The 19328-nt window shown below is 40.7% G+C and overlaps 1 protein-coding gene across 1 annotated transcript; it reads right to left on the bottom strand.

The window, feature by feature from the left end:
* Positions 1 to 631: 631 nt before the first annotated feature.
* Positions 632 to 19296, bottom strand: SRD5A1 (steroid 5 alpha-reductase 1). Its single transcript, XM_055800566.1, has 5 exons — positions 18937 to 19296; positions 16612 to 16778; positions 9348 to 9449; positions 7084 to 7234; positions 632 to 4333 (listed from the first exon to the last, which is right to left on the bottom strand). Exons 1-5 carry the CDS (start codon positions 19251 to 19253, stop codon positions 4267 to 4269), a joined length of 804 nt encoding a protein of 267 aa, XP_055656541.1. The 5' UTR covers positions 19254 to 19296; the 3' UTR covers positions 632 to 4266.
* Positions 19297 to 19328: the final 32 nt, after the last annotated feature.

The following is a 19328-nucleotide window of genomic DNA, read 5'->3' as shown; positions in this document are numbered from 1 at the left end:
ACTGATGTATGTGTGAAAAGCTACCCTGACAAGTGCAACTGCCATGATAAAACTTAATAGCACACAACAGGCTGGGGCATTCTCATTATAAAATTATTAATTTAAATTAACAGGTGTTTGCTAGAAGTGTTTTTCCCAAACAGACTGTAAAAACTCTGCAGTAGGCATTCAGGATTTCTTGCCTGCTGAAAGAATACAGGTTCATGACAAGCCATTTTTCCCACTATCATCATTCCTCAAAAAGGCAACATGCTGCTGAACCACAATTAAAACTGTTGAAGTGGCAGCTGTTACAGTTGTTCTGAATGAAAAGTTGACCATGACCTAGCAGCAGCAGAGGAACACAAATAAGTAGCCCCTGCTCCTGTTAGTCTTTGTTCTAACGGCGAACATAGGACATTACATTCTTAATTATGTAAAACAAAGTATCTATCACTAGACAAATATATCTTGTGACTTTTAATAATTTCTTTGAATCCATTTTGTCAAGTTCACATATATCTAGGTTATTCTAAAACAACCTTACTACTACAGTCCTCATTTGGAATAATGAAATTGCTGGTACAAAAGCCTTGGTCAACCCCTACAAGTTATAGCAAGGATTATTAACAGGAAAAAAGTATTCAAGCAAGACAGTGCAAACCATATTTTATTAGTAAGGGATTCCTGGGAAAGATGTAGGCAATCTGAATAGAAGTGTCTCTGTTAAAAATTGCTACAGATATTATACAATAGCAAGCATACGTGTTTTCTCCTTCTGGAATCAGCAGAACAGAGTTCATTTTCATACAATGTATTTTCAAGAACAAAATTTCAGTATCAAATATTTTCAAATAGAGAAATTCTGTCAAGGCTGCTTAAAGGGGAAGGGAGCACGAGTGAAGTATGACAAATAAATGGGATATTGTTTAAACAAAAGGCGGTTCTAGCATTTGACCAAGCTGATCATACGCTTTTCACCAGTGTACCTTGGCCTTGAAATGCAAGAATCAGAAACAGTTAGGTTGGAAAAGCCCCTTAAGATCATTGAGTCCAACTGTTAATCTAGCACTGCCAAGCCCACCACTAAACCACGTCCCTAAGTGCCACATCTACGCAGCTTTAAACACCTCCAGGGATGGCGACTCCATCACTTCCCTGGGCAGCCTGTTCCAATGCTTGACACCCCTTTTGGTAAAGAAATTTTTCCTAATATCTAGTCTGAACCTCCTCTGGTGCAACCTGAGTCCATTTCCTCTCATCCTCTCACTTTTTACTTGGGAGAAGAGTGTGATTGACACTCACCTTTACAACTACCTCCTTTTAGGTAGCTGTAAAGCACAGTAAGGTTTCCCCAGAGCCTCCTTTTCTCCAGACTAAAGAACCCCAGTTCCCTCAGCTGCTCCTCATAATATTCTCTAATGAACATCCTCAAATTCTGTACTTAAGGTTCCAGCAGTATAAGAATATAAAATATGAACACACAAAGAACAGAAATCTCCTCTTTTTCTTTTTTAATAATCCAGTTAACTGAAATTCCTAAAGGCACTGACATTCACACTTTATAGACCTTTACTTTTCCTTTTCTGTAACAACAGAAAGAACACTGATAAGCTGTCAGAGCATCAAGTTTCAGACCCCTATCCTGCTATAGGTAAGCCATAAATTAACTTTATGTGAGCAAACCAGCTGAACTTTTATCATGATAAATATTCAGAAGCATAGCACAAGAGCATAACTGAGGCATCAGTACAGATTTTCTGTAAACTATGATAAATACTACTGACTACAGAGAGCTACAGCTCTTGAATATAAGGAGACATACTGAACACTATGCATTCTTTCCTATTGTTTACTATTAAGAGAAGATTTGCCTTTTCATAAAAGGCCGAAAAATGTAAAAGGAGGTGGTGGATTACAGACTGAAGTGCTGCAGCCAGATTTTTTTTTTACTGGTTGGTTGTCCCATTAGTGATTTTTTAACAAATATTCCTAAAGACACAAGATATTAATTCACCATAAGCTATGCAGGTATTTAAACACCTAGAGGAGGCAGTGCTCTTTGAACAGTGTATTTTTTTTCCCTAAAACAATTTTGATAGCTGGATGATTTTGATATCAAGATTTAAAAAACTGCCATGGGCATGTGGGAGGGTTTGGGAGCATCTCAATATACAAGACTAGTTTCTAAAATTCTCTTCAGAATATGCTTTAAGTGGTCCTATTGAACTTTTATTGTCTACTGACTCCACTTTAGCATTGAAGAGTAAAACATCCTCCCCACTATCCTCTCCCCAGGGAACTTCATGACTGAGTGTTCATCAAAACAGCTAGGATCAAATGTCAAATTACAGCATGATAACTAAAACAACAGGAGAAGCTTCACTAAAGGAAGGATGCAAACACTAAAGAAATTATTAAACAATTTCAGAATCAAGTAAGGTGTCAAAGGAACGGGTATTCCTATGTTCTCCCAAAGCTGTTCTGTTTGAATATTAGCTGAGAGCAGGATCAATCATCCCAGTGAACATAAGGAGCAACCAGCAGTTGCTGGTTAGTTAGTATGGTAAGTTATCATCACTGCAGGACTGTCAGTTTCTCTCTCCGCCTTCCTTTAACTAATTCAGTCAATAACAGATTTTTTTGTTACACTTACACTACTGAATAAATCCTTACTGATAGCCAAGACTTCAGTGAAGAAAGTACTGTATAAACATGGCAGGAAGAAGAAGAGGACAAAACAACTGTTAAGCAGAAGCTTGGGTCACAAAGTCCTTTTTTTCACAGCTCATTTCCAAAATGTGCTTTTTTTAACTAATATCTAAGATATTAAAGGTTAAGTTCACCAGATGCATTACTTTGATTACTACAGAAGAGTAACTCAACAGCGAAGACAGAATTTTGAGCTTTAGACAAAGCTTACTGCGATACCATACAGGAAAAGTCTGCATCTGGCAAACATATTACCAATTTGTTCGGAAAAACATAACCCAACATAGAAAGTGTAAACAGATCAGAAGACACTTGGTAAAAGTTTGATTTCCGAAGTATATTAACAGCAGCTTTGGCATTTTTTTTGTTTGCTTTTGTAGTGGTTTTTGGTTTTTTTAATTATTATTCTTTGGTTCTTGGTTTGGGGTTTTGTCTGTGTTTGGTTTTTTTTTTTATTTTCTGTAGAATTAATTTCTTAGATTTCTTTTCTCAGCAATTCCAAAAAACTCTTTAATATCACAAGCAGCAAAGGACACAGATGTGCCTGAAACTCCAAAGTCAGTATGCTTGGGATCCTATTAAGTTTTTGAAACCCTTCTGGAGTCCTTTGGGACAAAAATGTAATGGTATGAGAGCTGACTTAATAAAATAAGCAGCACAGATTCCAGACTTTTGGATTACAAAAATCATCTAAACCATTATCAACAGGAGAAGGAAGACACTTTTTTTTAAACAGAATAGTAAGAGAATTTTGTAAAAATCTTAAGGTGTTTCTTCTTTATATAGTAAGTTAGAAGACTTACACAATTGTTAACAGTGTTACACTGGCCCAAGTATCCCAAATAAAGAATGCCTTCCAAAAATAGTGTTGAGTGAGAAAACACATTGAATATTGAGATCGTTATCAGATGGTTATCAAGTTTGAGAGGTAGACAATCTTAATCTATTATTTGGGAAAGGTAGCACTACAATACTTAATGCCATTTACATAAAGAGTTATCTATACAGTGTCCATACCTGCATAAGAGCGCAAAGAGGAGGAACAACACTGTTTCCCACTTAACAGCAACTACATTCATCTAATGTCCTTGGTCTGCACCCAGTTCTCCTGGAAATGCAGATGCGGGGAAGAAAAGATTAGGAAGGCAAGGAAAAAAAAAGTAAACCCTATTTGTGTATGCAGGCAAATAACAGGCAGAACACACTACTCAGATTGCAGGGAGGGTGATTTGGTTCACAGCATGATCCTCAGGACAGCGTGTCTAGATCAAGTGGACCTGCAGAGAAGGAAGTACCAGAAATCCTACACAGAAGGTTCCATGATGTGAATTCAAATACACTGCCTAACATGTATTTATGATGATGCTCCACTGCTGGAAAAGCATTTCTGTTCCTATTCACTGTGTCCATTAGATTCTGGGTTTACATTAAAAAGAAAAGTAGTAACTAATAGCAGCACTGATGCAAAGGCTTTGTCACAGCAATGATCAGACTATGTTGTTAACCTGCCAGTACCTGTAAAGTATTATCTGTTACAGAAAGCATCAATTTCAAAAACAGTATTAAAGACACAGCTCAGTACACAAAAGGGATCACAATTTTTCGGCCCTTTGGGTAGTCTTCAAATTTCTCAAGGTACCATCTGAAAAGCAAAGACAGAAATCCAATGAGTATTGAGTCTTAAAAATGCTGGCAAGGTAATTAAGTAATTGTACAATGTGTTCAATTTAATCCATGTATTTTCTGGATACAAACTGAAAAAATGCCTTTAGAACCTACTCTGGATGGAAAACTGCCATTTACCACACCCATGCTAATGACATCTAATCACCAACTACGAACGAAACAGTTACTGCTGCCAGCAGTGGGAAATCAAACCAACGGATGTGGTGAAAGCAGACAGGAAAGGAATAGCCTGTTTTTTCAAAATGTATGTTGTTATGCATCCTGACTATTCGCATTTTAGCAGTCAAGGGGAAAAAATAATATAAAAAAAACATCCAAGGGGCTAACATATCAAATTGTACAATGACTTCACATGGAAGCAGGGGATACTCCACATACTGGGATGACAGTCACTGTTCTAGATAGAAACATCTTCAGTTCCAGTCGGGATTTGGATAATCAAATTTAACATGGCAAACATTACACTAACCTTACTGCTAATCCCCCTCAAAGACCACCACTGCTTTCAAATCAGACAATGTTAAGAGAATAAACGCATAGCACTACCAAATATTATTTGTCTGGTCACCTTATAAAACAATTTTACTCCCATTTTCAAGTATTTATTCCTCTGCTTCTTTAAAATAAAAAAAAGAATGAACTTCATCCGGGCTCCTCCAAGGTACAGGTATTCATATTATTAATTAGCTAACTGCAAGAATAAAGCTGGAATAAGCAGAGAACAAAACATAAAATGCATGCTAACCTGCAGCTGTGGAATATCAGCATTACAGTATTTATCCTTTTCAGTCCTTTATCTAAGTTTTTCAAACTAAACACACTACACCAAAATTATTTCTTCACTTACACAGATTTGTTAGCGTGTTTCAGGTTTTTTGTTTAGTGGGTTTTTTCTGTACCCCTCTTCCATTTTTATGCATTTTTTCTTTAGTGCAAATTACTTCCTTTAATGAAGTTTAGTTTTTTCATAATGCTTTCTAAGTCCAGAGTTCTGAAAGAGTGCTGTCAAGGCTTAACATAGACAGGAACCAGCAATGGAATTTGAGCCTGAAGAACAATATACAAGGAGAGGCTGAGGAACCTGGCATTGCTTAGTCTGGTGAGGAAGGGACTAAGGGGCACTGTTACTGCTGCCTACGGGTACTGGAAGGGGAGACAATGGAGCAAAACTATGAATGAAATGCAAAGTCTTGTAGCTGGAACGCAATGGCCTCACGCAGAAGTGGAGACCAGGGACTGACTGGCTAGCTAGCAGCTCTACACAAAAGGACAGACATCCTGGTGAACATTTTGAACATGAGTCAGTAATGGGTCTGTGCAACGATGAAGGCTAACTGCATACTGGCCTGCCTACAAGTATAGAGCATCAGTTCAAGGGAAGTGCTTATTCTGTGCTATTCAGCAGTTGAGAGCCTGCATCTGCCTTACTGCCTCCAGCTCTTGGCCTCCTGTGCAATAAAGATGTCCACAAGCTGGAGAAGAATCCAGCAGATGGTCATTAAGACAACTGCATAGCTGGAACATATGAGAAGTTGAGGGACCTAGGCTTGTTCAGCCTGGAAAAGAAGTTAAGAGGCAGATCTGACTGCAGTCTTCCACTGCCTACAGTGGTGTTGGAGAGAAGGCAGAACCATACCCCTCCTGGGAGCACACAGCAAGTGGACAAGTGGCAGGGGATAAAAGTTGCAACATGGAAAAAATCCAGCTGGACGTAAGGAAAAAAAAAACCTCTTCCCCATGGGAATGAGAAAATTCCTGTCCCAGTGCTTTGCCAGAGATGTGCTGAGGCCTCCACCCCTGGAGATAGACACTCAGCACTCAACTGGATGAGGCCCTGGGCAACCAGGTATAGCCTTGCGGTTAGCCCTGGTTGGAGCAGGTCACACCAGATGACTGCACAACCTTCAGATGCTACTCCCAACCCAAGATATCCTGTGACTCTTCTCAGTAATAGCTGGTGGTAAAACAAGGAAAGATGGTCACAGGCAACAGGCTTGGATGGTTCAGGTTGGATAGTAGGAAAAACTTGTTCACTGGTAGGGTAATGCAGACCTGGAACACACTACAAACAAGGTGCAGGAAAACCTCTGTTTCTGGAGGTTTTCAAGACTCCACTAGACATAGCCATGGCCACCCTGACAGACTGTTAGCAGTTGCATTTTTTTCAACTTACTTCCTCCATACATTCATGTTTATTTGCTTTTATACCCCTAAGTTTCAGCACAAGAATCTAAGCAGGAAACTGAAAGTAACTAGATTAAGATTAAGGTGATCAAATTCTTCTAAACATGCTATTCCTTAAAGGCAATTCTTTCAAGAAACAAGTTTTCTCAAATTATGATCCTTCTGTCTTCTGTAACTTCAAATTTTAGTATTATAGAAACAAGTTTGAGCTGCAAGGGGAAGTATAGTGTATTATCAATTAAAACAATTTTCCCAAACTTTTCTATAATCTTTACAGATCCAGAATGAACTATGGTCATTTAAACATTATTTTGACTACCTCATTGTACACACTGTGTGTTTATGCTCAGTATTCTCCCATTGAAATTCTGCAGTGCTTGATGCTACTCAAAGTATTCTCTATCATATTCTCCACTACAGTAGCAGCCTCACAAGACTTGCTGTGCAACATCCCTATGGAATGAGGCATAATTTGTTGAATGGAAATGAAGTGTACAGAAATTATAAGACACAAACACTTACTGATGGTGTTGTTTTGCCCTTGAACCCAAGATGAAAAGTGTACACAGTGCAAATGCAAGGCTTTCAATGGTGCAGCAAGCAAGGGCAAACCCAAACCATTCCAGGATCTCTCCAAAAAAGTTGGCTCCACTGACATACTCAAACATTCCTCCTGAAAGCAGGACAGAGTAATTTTAAAAGCACCTTAATCTAGGAGATGTGCAATGCTATCTTTCACTGTAAGTCAAATAAGAGCTGTATCACTAATGTCCGATTTTTAAATCCAGTTTTTCAGTTCAAGCTATTCTATGAAGTATTACTTAATACCTCATTTATAGACAGACCTTCCCCAGCGTCATTTTGCCTCTTCAAATCATGAAAGAAAAGCAGATTTATCAGCATCAGAAGTGAGTTCATGCCTCTAAATAATTACTGATATCAAACTAGCTCTTTGATCATAAACTAAACCTTTCTTAAATCCTGTAAAAATAGAAAATATGCTCCCCTTCAAGAGTCCCAGAAAATATTCATAGGGTTAGTTAACATACATAATTTAGTTAATTTAATTCTTTAAATTCTTAGTTAATTTACAGTTCCAAAGTTATCCTCTAGTTTAAAATGTGTTGCCCTTTTGTTCCCCTCCCCTTTCAGGTCTACTGCTTTGGCCCTGACACTCCATGAAAGAAGTAATTGGCAGTCCACATTAAATGTATTTTACAGCCAATTATGCATGAACAATCAGTACTCACCTGCTGGGAATTTTATAAAGTAAGAACTTTCACCCTAATTCCAAAGTTAGTGTAAAAACTGGTAACATCTTGGTATGTGCTTTAGCAGCAGGCCTAAACAAACAAGTATTTGCCAAGTGTAATAAAAGACATGCTTTGACTTTGCTTTAATTTACTTCACCTTTGTGACAAAAGCAGAATTCTAGCACTTAAACTGGATAATCAATATCAACATCAACTCCTCCTGATCATGCAGCAAATATCTTCTTTCCTTCAGAATTTTTTTGTACACTGAACATAATACAGTATGTTCATGTTCTTTTACTCATGGGCACTTGGATTTGCATCTGTTAAAAGTTACCTTTCTTGGTGACGAATAAGTCCACTGCCTTATATACCTAGTTCTACCAGTTTTATTAAGAAATCTCACTAAAAACTAAGAAAGCAACAGCTAAAGGAAAACACTTAGATAAACAGCAGAATTCAGAGGTAAGCTATTATTTTTACGCTCTCACCGAGTGTAATATACCTAGAAGAATCTAACATTTCCAGAAGTGTCAATAAACTTTAACACTTCAATAGGCTCCTTAAGAAGTCCTTTCATATTCTTCATTTTCCCAGGAAGGCCAGAATTTATAGTGCCTGACTTCCTTTGGGTTTCTGTCCTCTTTTCCCCATGTATCTCTTATGGCAGTAGCTGCTCTCCAGTTACCTAAGATCCCTCCCTCTTCATATGTGGGACAGCTTAAGATGGGCCAGCCACACATAGTTGCTGAGTACTTTCTGCCTTCCCTTCCTGCCCCCGCACTGGGATGATAATTCAGGTCATCTTTCTCCACCTACCTGCTGAGTCTCATAAAAGTTGTGGGATGCTATGTTACATTTTTAACACTTTCTAAAAATGCAGCCAAAGTTGGTCAAGAAATCAAATGACTTGCACAAGCCATATGATATCATGAAATAGATCCCTTACAATACTTGGCTTATGGGCGAGGGGAGGGGGGAAGTGTTTCCCACGCTATGAAATCACTTCTCTGAATAGACCACTACTATTTCCAGTTTCCCCTTGTATCACAAATTACTATCTTCCCTAAAAAACCCCAAGCTTTAAAAGGTCATCTTTACACAGAATCACTTTAGGTTGGAAGGGACCTCCTGAGATCACCTAGTCCAACCCCCTTGGCTCAAGCAGTGTCAGCTAGAGCAGGTTACCCAGGACCATGTCCAGTCCAGTTGTGAGTATCTCTGCAGATGGAGACTCCACAATTCCTCTGAGCAACCTGTTCCAGTTTTTGCTGTGAGGGTAGTCAAACACTGTGTTCAGATATGATTTCAGGTCTTCTGAATTTTTTGCCCAGTGACTCTGCTCTTGTCACCAGGCGCCACTGAGAAGAGCCTGGCTCCCTCCTCTTCATTCTCTCCCATCAAGTACTTATACACATTGATAAGAACTCGCTGAACCTTCTCGTCTCCAGGCTGAACAGTCCCAGCTCTCTCCACCTCTCCTCATGAGAGATATTTTATTGCTACAGAAATTTCTGTAACATTTTTACTCACCTCTTGGTATCTTGTAACCAGTTTCTCCTGGCTTTCTCAGATTTCTGAGAATATGATCAGAATGAATATTGATTGCCATGCCCATCAGCCACCCTATAAAACCTGAAGAGAAATATTTAAAATACTATCTTTAGTATACTGAGCCAAAGTGCTTGTTCAGAAAACAAACCACAGTCATATATCACGTTAGGCACGTTATCTCAAAGCAGTAGTAATGCAAGCAGCTTAAGCAATTCTGGTGACATCCTGCACAATCCCAGTCCCACACTGAGCTCTTAAGTCAGCAGAGTTCACAGTAATTAACAGGTTTGTAGACAAGAATATACTCACAGTACTATCCCTGTGTTGCTAGACTTATATAAATGTATGCATGTGCATATATACAGATGTAATGTGTCTATTTCCCTAACTTCCACACAGAAAAACAAATACACCAAAATCTTAAACAGCCAAAGAAACAGCCAATCTCATTCCTGCCAGAGGGACACATCTTAGTTCCCTTTTTTTTTGTACTGAAAATATACCAGAGTTTCCACAGCAGACTTCCATGCAATAAAAGGAATAATAGAATTGGAAGGAATTCACGCACTATTTACTTATGTCATTCAACAAAATGGTTTCATGATTTATACCAGGCTTTCACAGAAACTGAAATTGTTGCATTCTACATCCTTACATCTTGTTGCCATAACTGTATGGGATAAATCAAAAAGGAATTTAGGATTGAAATTCAGTATTTTCACCCTTCCATTCTCAGTCTTTGGCTACATGTTACCTATGTAAATCTTCCTCTGAAGGCAGTGTTCCTTGTTACTATGAGCAGACAAGATTCAGGTTGTCAGGGTAGATCCATTATATTGTTTTGAAACCACTTCTAAAGTTATCAATTTTTATTTAAATTACCAAGAAAATGCCAATGATGCTCTTCTAGAACATGCCAGATATAGAAAGTTTTGCTTTTTTGCACCCATCACTCAAGTCTTTCAGATGGCTTGCTCTCAATTCAGAGAAATCCAGTAGTACGACCATCTCAGCAAAGACATGAAGTAGACATCCAGAGGTATAAGGCCATCTTGCAAGTTGTCAGAGCGTACTTTACCAAAACTTAAGCCAATTTCAAAGGGAAGCTGCAGATGTAAGTGGATCTTGCCTCTCAAACAAGTTATTAGATAGACAGCTTTCTTCTCTCAGCCCTTTGTGGGCTGTGTTTACTTTAAAGGACTTAGCTGTCTGCTTCCACATGGATCAGGAGGAAATAAATGACTGCTCTGCATAGAAATAGAGGTTTCTGCATGAAAGCTTTCTCCATATTTACCTATATAAATAAAAACATTGTTCAATTAGCTTCTTACAATCTGCTGACATTAAAAAACTAGTAGCAGAATTTAGTTCTGCAGAAAAAGCACGTTTCTTAACTTTTTGTTTATACAGCACAGTGCCAGAAGCTTCAATTAGCAATCAAGGTGTGTATATGCCACAAAGTGTTTTCCATAGGAAATCTACCATAATACTTTCAACTATATAATCAATGTAATTATACCATCATGAGACAGATTAGATCAACGTAATGAGGATTTTACAAACCAATTCATGTAATGACAGCATTCCAAAACTGAGAGAATAATTCAAATGCTGTTGAATTCTACTTTGAGGAAGAGGTAATTTTTAACTTCTTTTCCCTGCAAAAGAGATCTTTATCCTAATAGAGAATATTGGATCCCCACTGCATCCAGCAACAAAAATAGTTTGTTTCTCTCAGCATTAGTAATTATGTATCAGTTTGCAAATTGCCAGAGAAGATTGAGACTACCTTGGAAAACAAGGGATGTTATTCATACAACTAAATAAGCAAGTTATGTCTATCCATAAGACCATTTGAAAGGAAATTTCTGAACAGGTTAATGCTACTTAAATATAAACAATGTTTCTACTAATTTACTTCAGTATTGGCATGAAGAAAAATCTATCCTGAAAGGTAGTAGCAGTTCTAGAAAGAACACTAAATTTCCTCCTGAGGAAATCAGAGACCCTTTGATTTCCCTGAAATGCCACCGTAGTTTTGGACAATGTTAGTGTACTCTAAATTGGTGTCTGTTTGTAAAATATATATGAGCTACTAAGAACTTTCCAGATAATGCAAAAAAGACCGGAGCTTGCTTTAGGAGTGCCCAATTACTACATAAGATCAGTTGATTCTGTGCATTTTTACTCCTCTTACTTGAAAACTACCACATGTCAGAAGAAAACAAATCTCTCTTCATGGACAACAAGCTGATGAACATGGGCTATTTTCACAGCACTCCTCTTCAATTTGAAGACCCACTTCCCTGTGCCTGTTCTCTCCGGGCATTGTACTTCACTGTCCTCATCCTCAGATTCCCACCACGGCAGAGTCCCAGGACTGCACTCTACAAAGCCAAGAGCTGGTTACGCACCATGACCTGCATGACTTGGCTTCCACCACAGGGAAACAGATATGTAAACAGGGAGGGAGCCACAGGATGCACCACACGACGTAGATGACCTCATGAGGCTATTAAACTCAACAGGCTTTTTTCCTTCATCAGGATAAAACTGGAGATTAAGTCCTGGGTTTGTACCAGAACATTTGCATAAGAAGGACAGTAACTAGGTCTGTATTACCAAACAAACTAGTGCAACAGAAAAGCACAGGTGCGCTGTTGCACCAGTGTCCTCTTTACCCTGGCCCATATAAAAATCTCATGCAAAATGAGCCTGCTCTTGTTCTGCAGGCTCTTTCAGAGTGACAGTATGGGAACTGCTGTCTGGCTGACCTCCCCACTCTGGGTTTCGAAAATACATAGTGCCAGATGCTGTATAGAAACATCAGGAGGCCAGTTTCTACAGCTGCACTGAAGGTGCCTGGTAGACACCTCAGGTGAACTAGTGCCTCATGTCATACTGTGTAGTTAGTCTTTCCAAGAAGGCACAGAATCATTTGGATCATCCAGACGCCTGTAGATATTAGGAGAGATATTGACTAACCCCCATCCCTCGATCACAAGACCATATCCAGATGGAGACAGTGCCCACGCTCCCTCCATGTCTGTTCCGTGTAGAAAGCAGAAATGCCATGTGTGCCTGGTTGCCTGACTGACAGATTAAGTGCTTCACGCAACAGACTAGGTTCTGATGTTCCATCACCTGCACCTTCCGAGTTATAGGTACTTCTCTGCTTTGCACAGCTCCTGCGAAGAAAAGTGGTTTGATGCACAGAAGGGTTAGCCATCAACATTAGAAGAAAGTAGTTGAATGGGGATTTAAAGGAGTAAGAAAAGACATACAACATATTGCCAAGAGATTGATGAAGCTAAAGCAAGCAAAGGAAGGAGTTTCCAGTTAGAGATGCAGACAGATTAGGAAAAAACACAAGGGTGAAACATGCAGGTACTCTTGGTAAGTTCACAAGCTTTTTATTGGCACATACATGTAAGGTACACACTGCAAGATGATGAAGTTGTTCTCACATTGGTTTGCAAGCTTATGGTTTTATCAACCATTGTACTGCGTTTGAAACTGAACATTTCCATTTCTTCTGAAAACAGAAGAGTTCAGTGTTCTGAACTAAATCAATACTGTCCAGAGAAACCATGAAAGAACCACATCAAAACTGTATTGCTGCTCCAAATTAATTGCTAGTGTAGATATAAGTTATTACTTTCCCAGAATTAACTCCTAAACATCTGAAAACAGTCAATCTGTATAACTAAGGTTCCACAGACCAAATGCATCCATTGTTTGAACACACACACCCACACACCCATGATGGTTAATCAGCCTAATTTCTCCAAATTTCTGTTTTTACTGCAAATTTATCTCCTTTCAGCTTCCAACTACTGAACTTCGTTTGGCTGCTACTTGTAGACACTCTCCCATTTCCCTTCCATATATAACTTCATATAGATTGAAGAAATATCTTGCTAGCCCTCAGCAAATATGCTTTCTTACTATTGTTATTTTCTAGTCTTCTACTCAATTATTTTTTATTTTAGTCACTTCAAACAGAGGCTTAAAGGCACTGCCAGATGTTTCTGAAGAACTAGAACATAACAGTCCAGTTGTTCAGGGAGCATCCAGTATACAATAAAGCACTTCTGCATTTCAGATGACCAAAGCTACAAGCATAAATTGCAGATATTTGGAGGTACCTAGCTGGGATAAATACCAAATAGCAATTATATCTATCCACTATGTTCCAATTACGTTGATGTCCACTACAAAACAAAAATAAAAAAGCCCAAAAGATATTCTAGTTACAGGAATAAAGGAAACAAGTCTTAGGTTTGCCTGTTTCATAGCCACACCAAACTTTATGGAAAGATTTGTGTAATAACAGTGTCAAAAAAGCCAGTGAGTGATACTATTGAAATGGTTGCTATGTATACCAAGAACCTTTCTTAGTTTTCAGGATAACTTTTATAAGTCAAAGTATTGCTTTAAATCATCATGAAAGCAACACTCTGCTTATGATTAGCAGTACTGGAAAAAAATACATTTAAGTAGATATTGCAAACTAGCATTGGGGGGGGGGGGCGCGGTGGGGAGAGGAAAACCACAACCCACAATGCAAAACTTAAACGCAAGCCAGACTAATTCATACACGGAAGTATTCATAACTGAAGGCATATGAACCTAACCATTTTCATTTATCCCTTTCAGAAATGCTTGAAAATAAAAAAACAAAACAAAACACAAAAAAACCTAGAACACCCAAGGAAACCTGAGCAACATTCTTATTACCTTAATTTAAGATCTTTCAGTAAGAAGGAATTGATGTATGGCTCCTGACTCATTACTTGTTTACAACACTGTATTGAGATATTTTTTGATTTAGATGCTAAATTAGGACACTGGAAACAAAGTTTGCATTGCATCAAAGTCTTAAATTTTGATCAACAGATCATTTAAGAAGTTTTTTGTTGGATCAAAGTTTAAGGAGACTGGAATTTCAAAAGTATATCCAATTTCCCAGTGCCCACTGAAGTCATTCCCTTGTACTTTCAATTTTTCCATTTTTAGAGCACAAGCAGTACTGCCTCCTAATCTTGGCAGGCAAGAATCTATTTCAATTTAAATTTCTTCAATCTTACATTCATGACAGCATTTAGCACAGTGGCCCTCTATTGTCATCTGCTATAACACCATAATACAGATAAAAACTTATTCTTGCTGTAAAAGGCTTAGGAAATCTGGAAGAAACACTAACTTTCTCTGGCTCCAGAATAACAACAAGAATTGTACTGGGTGTGCTGGGTTTGGCTGGGATAGAGGTAATTGTCTTCATAGTAGCTAGTATGGGGCTGTGTATAGGACTTGTGATGAAAATACCACGGATAATGCAGAGACGTTTTCATTACTGCTGAGCTGTGCTCACACAGAGCCAAAGCCTTTTCTGCTCCTCACCCACCAGCAAGCAGGCTGGGGCGGGGGGGACAAGAAGCTGGGAGGGGACACAGTTGGGACAGCTGAGCCCAACTGACTGAAGGGATATTCCATACCACGACACCGTGCTCAGCATATAAAGCCGAGAGAAGAAGGAAGGGGTGGGGGAATGTTCAGAGTGATGGCGTTTGTCTGCCCAGCTGCTACACATGTTGGAGCTCTGCTGTCCTGGGGATGGCCGAGCACCTGCCTGCCCATGGGAAGCGGTGAATGAATTCCTTGCTTTGCTTGCGTGGACGGCTTTTGCTTTACCTACTAAACCGTCTTTATCTCAGCCCATGAGTTCTCACTTTTCCAGTTCTCTCCCTCATCCCATTGGAGCGAAGCAAGCAAGCAGCTGCATAGTGCTCAGTTGCCAGCTGGGGTTAAACCCCGACATTGGTTCAGATCAGGGATCTACACAGCTCAGTATTATACCTTTGACTGACAAGGCCAAACATTCTGGTTTGTCTTCAGATCAAAGTGATCTTTCAGTAAAGATTTCCTTGGGAAAGGATACTATGTTTTTGACAGTAGGCAGAAGTAGATGCCTACAAAACAAAAGAATAGAGCAAAGACAATAATTTGTCACTTAAAATCTTAGCTTTTTAATCCATAAGCATGGTTTCAAGTATAAATGTAACCTCACTTCCCAATAGAGGTGAATGTTCAATCCCTCCATGCCCTTCCTTGTAGGGCAGTTTTGTTCTTGGACAAAGCCCAGTCCTATCACAAGGGTGGGTGGGTTGGTGTCTGTGTGCACGCACGTGTAAATATCCCAACATCAAAGACTTTTGGCACCAGAAGTGTTATCTTGGTATTTAGCAGCTACCCTTACCGGATTTTTACTCCATTAATTTGTTCACTTCAGTTTGACCGCATACAAACCTGCAGTACATATGACATCAAGAAACAAGGGATTTCCATTTAATCTACATGTAATGTGGATAACCTGCTTTGTTCTAAACTGGTATGCGGCTGGTTCCATTTAAAGCCTCATGGTTTAACCCCAGCCAGCAACCAAGCCCCACACTTGAGAATCTGAAAGTAATGTAAAACTCATGGGTCGAGATAAGAACGATTTAATCAGTAAAGCAAAAGCCTCACACACATGCAAAGCAAAGCAAGGAATTCATTCATCACTTCCCACGGGCAGGCAGGTGTTCGGCCATCCCCAGGACAGCAGGGCTCCACCACGCGTAACAGTTACTTGGGCAGACAAACGCCATAATGCCAAATGTTCTCCTCTTCCTTCTTCTTCCCCCAGTTTATATACTCAGCATGATGTCATGTGACATGGAATATCCCTTTGGCTAGCTTGGGTCACCTGTCCTGGCTGTGTCCCCTCCATCCCTCTCGCTGGCAGGGCCCAAGGAACTGAAAAGTCCTTGATTTAGTATAAACATCACCCAGCAACAACTGAAAGCATCAGTGTCCTATCAACTTGTTCTCACATCAGAGCCAAAACACAGCACTGTATTAACTACTAAGAAGGAAATTAACTCTATCCCAGCTGTAACCAGGACAGGCTTTAAGCTCCTATACCCAAAAAAAAAAAAATGCATGACCCATATTTACTTTGGTGTTAATGAATAAAGATGATAGTCAGCTCATCCAGCACTGACATTGTGGGAAGTGTGAGTTCACAGTTCTAAAATAAAAAAAAGGTTAAAAGGCTTACAGCTACAGCAAACAAGATAATTAATGATGGCAAAAGCTATAAAATAGGATTGAAGAGACCATAAGATTACAGTAAAAAATAAAAAGCTGTGAAGACAAAGGAAAATTACACCTAATGTTCTCATAACATGTTTTAACTCACCTGTGATGAAACATGGATCTTTTAACCAGCCTGAAGGGTATTTTGCGTAGTTGCTCAAGCTGCGGCCTTGCAAGTATCCATTGTAAACACAGAACAGAAGCGCTAGCACAAAAGTGAAAAACGGTGTTGGTTTTCCTTCCCGAATCAGAAGAGGAAATATGAGTGCCCTATAGCAAATAAGAAAAGAAAAAAATGTTGCATTAACAAACAGAAAAGATACTTTTGATGTCCTAAACTGTAATCCGTATTCCAAATTATCCTGCTCACCAAATTGTCAGTGGAGTTTTTGATCCCAGTTCAAAGGTTATGCTTGCTTTAACACCTAAATGTTGATTTTGCTGCCTCATCAGAATGACAAGATCAGTCCTCTCTCCCCTATGACACAAGTTTTGAACTTCATATCCAAGGCAATTACTTTGACCAGAGTAGCAAAGGCAGCTGAGGTTAAGCACAGTATATTTTTGTCTTCCTTTGTTCCTAAACCCTCAGTAGTATCACCAGGGTTTCTGGTATGAGCCAGCTCTCGCAATCTCTACTCCAAATGCACCAGCACTTCCAGGAGGAAAGGCAGTCCCCTTGAAATTAACCTAATTGAGCTCAGTTTCCTCCTTGCCTTAAAAGTCACTTAAAAACATTAATTGCTTTGTCTTGATAATCTTGGTCTTCCCTATGACACCTGTGCAAGATGCGATAAATCTACAACTGCCATACCATCTGGGAAAGGAATCTCAATCACTTTTCCCAGGGGATTACATGAGTAAATAAACAAGCTCCAAACAAGAAAAACAGGTGAAGGTTTTTATGGTCTTTCTGGTGTAACTAGCCAACTCCCAATCACCTATTGATTTTATTACAATCTATAACAATACAGGCACAGGACTACTGAAGTCTGAGCATTCTTCCATGTATTTTCCAGCTAACCAAGGACTACTGCTTTAGAGGAGCCTTTCCAAAGGAAACAAAACCGTAACAGCTTTCAAGAAAGAGTGATAAATTCATTAACATGATTATTTAAAGCCCGCTACATTACAGTAAACAGAATTGGATAAGAGAGGTCTACTTCCAGTCTGCATTCACCTTCAGAACAGTCGCTCAGTCTGGCAACAGCAATAAGCAGCTGGAAAAAAGGAACCGCAGTACAGCTCTGCTTTCTGTACAAACCTTCACCTCACATTTCTAGCTTTTGCCCAGACATCAAAGATGAGTTAATCACCAAAGCTGATCTCTTTACTCTCAAGAGTGGAAAAAGAGGGAGTAAAGACACACTCCTGCGTTTGGCAAAGCCTGTCAGCCACCAGGCCAGCCATATGTTGCGTCTCTCTTGGCTGTGAGGACGTGGAATATTCACAGTCAAAAGCAACAGCCTCTTGCAACAAACACTGAAAGACAACCGTATCACCTGCCACACACCCCGCTTAAAATTAGCCAGACAAATCTCCCTCTGCTGTATTAGTATGGTGGCAAAATACCTGTCGAGTATTGCCAGTAGCTATTGTCAGAGACCTGAAGGCAACAGCAAAACCGTATCTAAGCTGCAGCTAAACGCCTTCTCCCAAGTAGTTTTATGAAATACCATTGACTACAGGGCAACGCGGGACACTCTGCTTAAGCTTCACTAGTATTTTAGTGAACATCCTGAACTGGAACAGACCCACAAAGATCATTGAGTCCAACTCACAAAACAAGCCCTGCGTTGAAAAACATCATTGGAAGGAAAATATCTACTGTTTCACAACTTTAAAATAAGAATTATAGAACCATGGAGATAACAGAGGTAATCACAGGACAGAATCATAAAATCACGGGGATAACCGGCTTGTGGTGGCCAAGCATTCATAGCGACGTCGCTTTTTGACCCTTTAGCATCACCACTTCCTATCATATTAAAACTATATCTGCATCCAGCGCTGAACTCCCCATATTGGGACACGGTGTCCTTTAAAACTACCTGGTCAAGTCATTGCTTAAAGGGAGGCCACCGCCAAGAGCTGCAGCAACGGGGCAGGACGGTGCACCCCGCCGGGAGCGCGCCCCGTGCCCCCCCGCCTGTGACACGGCCGACAGTCACCGCAGCAGCGCCGCAAGCACCGGCACGGAGCTCCCTGACTCAAGGGGCACAAAAGGCTCCACCGATTATTGCATTCCTTAAAAAACATTAGTTTGCATCGGAATTTCAGTTCCTGCAGCCAGAAAGCAGTAGCCGGGCGCGTCCATCAAGACGGACCCCGACCCGCGCTTCGCCCGCCCCCCGCCACCCCCCACCCCCCGGGCGGGCCCGAGCAGGAGCACCCGAGGGCGGCCCCCGCCCCGGCCGAAGGGCCGCACCTGTGTGCGTAGTGCACGGCGAAGCAGCCCAGCAGCAGGCGGTTGGGCCAGGCGGCGGCGACCGCCCCGCCGCAGGCGGCCAGCCCCATGGGGACGAGGAGGGAGGGCAGCTCCTGCAGCGCCCAGGCGGGGCGGGCGGGCAGCAGCCAGCCGAAGCGCCGCGAGGAGTACCGGCCGTAGGGCATGGGGATGAAGCAGAGCAGCACGGCGGAGGCGGCGCCCAGGGCCACCAGCCCGTAGGAGAGGAGCTCCAGCAGCCGCTGCTCCTCCGGGCCCGACACCCGCCGCCAGAACTCGCACGCGTTGCCGGCCCCCATCCCGCGCCACCGGCACGAGCTCGCCCGCGCCGCGGTGCTTCCATTCACCGGCCGGCGGGAGCCACGCCCACCGGC

The sequence above is a fragment of the Falco peregrinus genome, chromosome 3, assembly GCF_023634155.1.
Source record: "Falco peregrinus isolate bFalPer1 chromosome 3, bFalPer1.pri, whole genome shotgun sequence".
Classification (NCBI taxonomy): domain Eukaryota; kingdom Metazoa; phylum Chordata; class Aves; order Falconiformes; family Falconidae; genus Falco; species Falco peregrinus.
The sequence above is the reverse complement of the archived record's forward strand: the minus strand, read 5'-3'. Positions and strand labels throughout refer to the sequence as shown.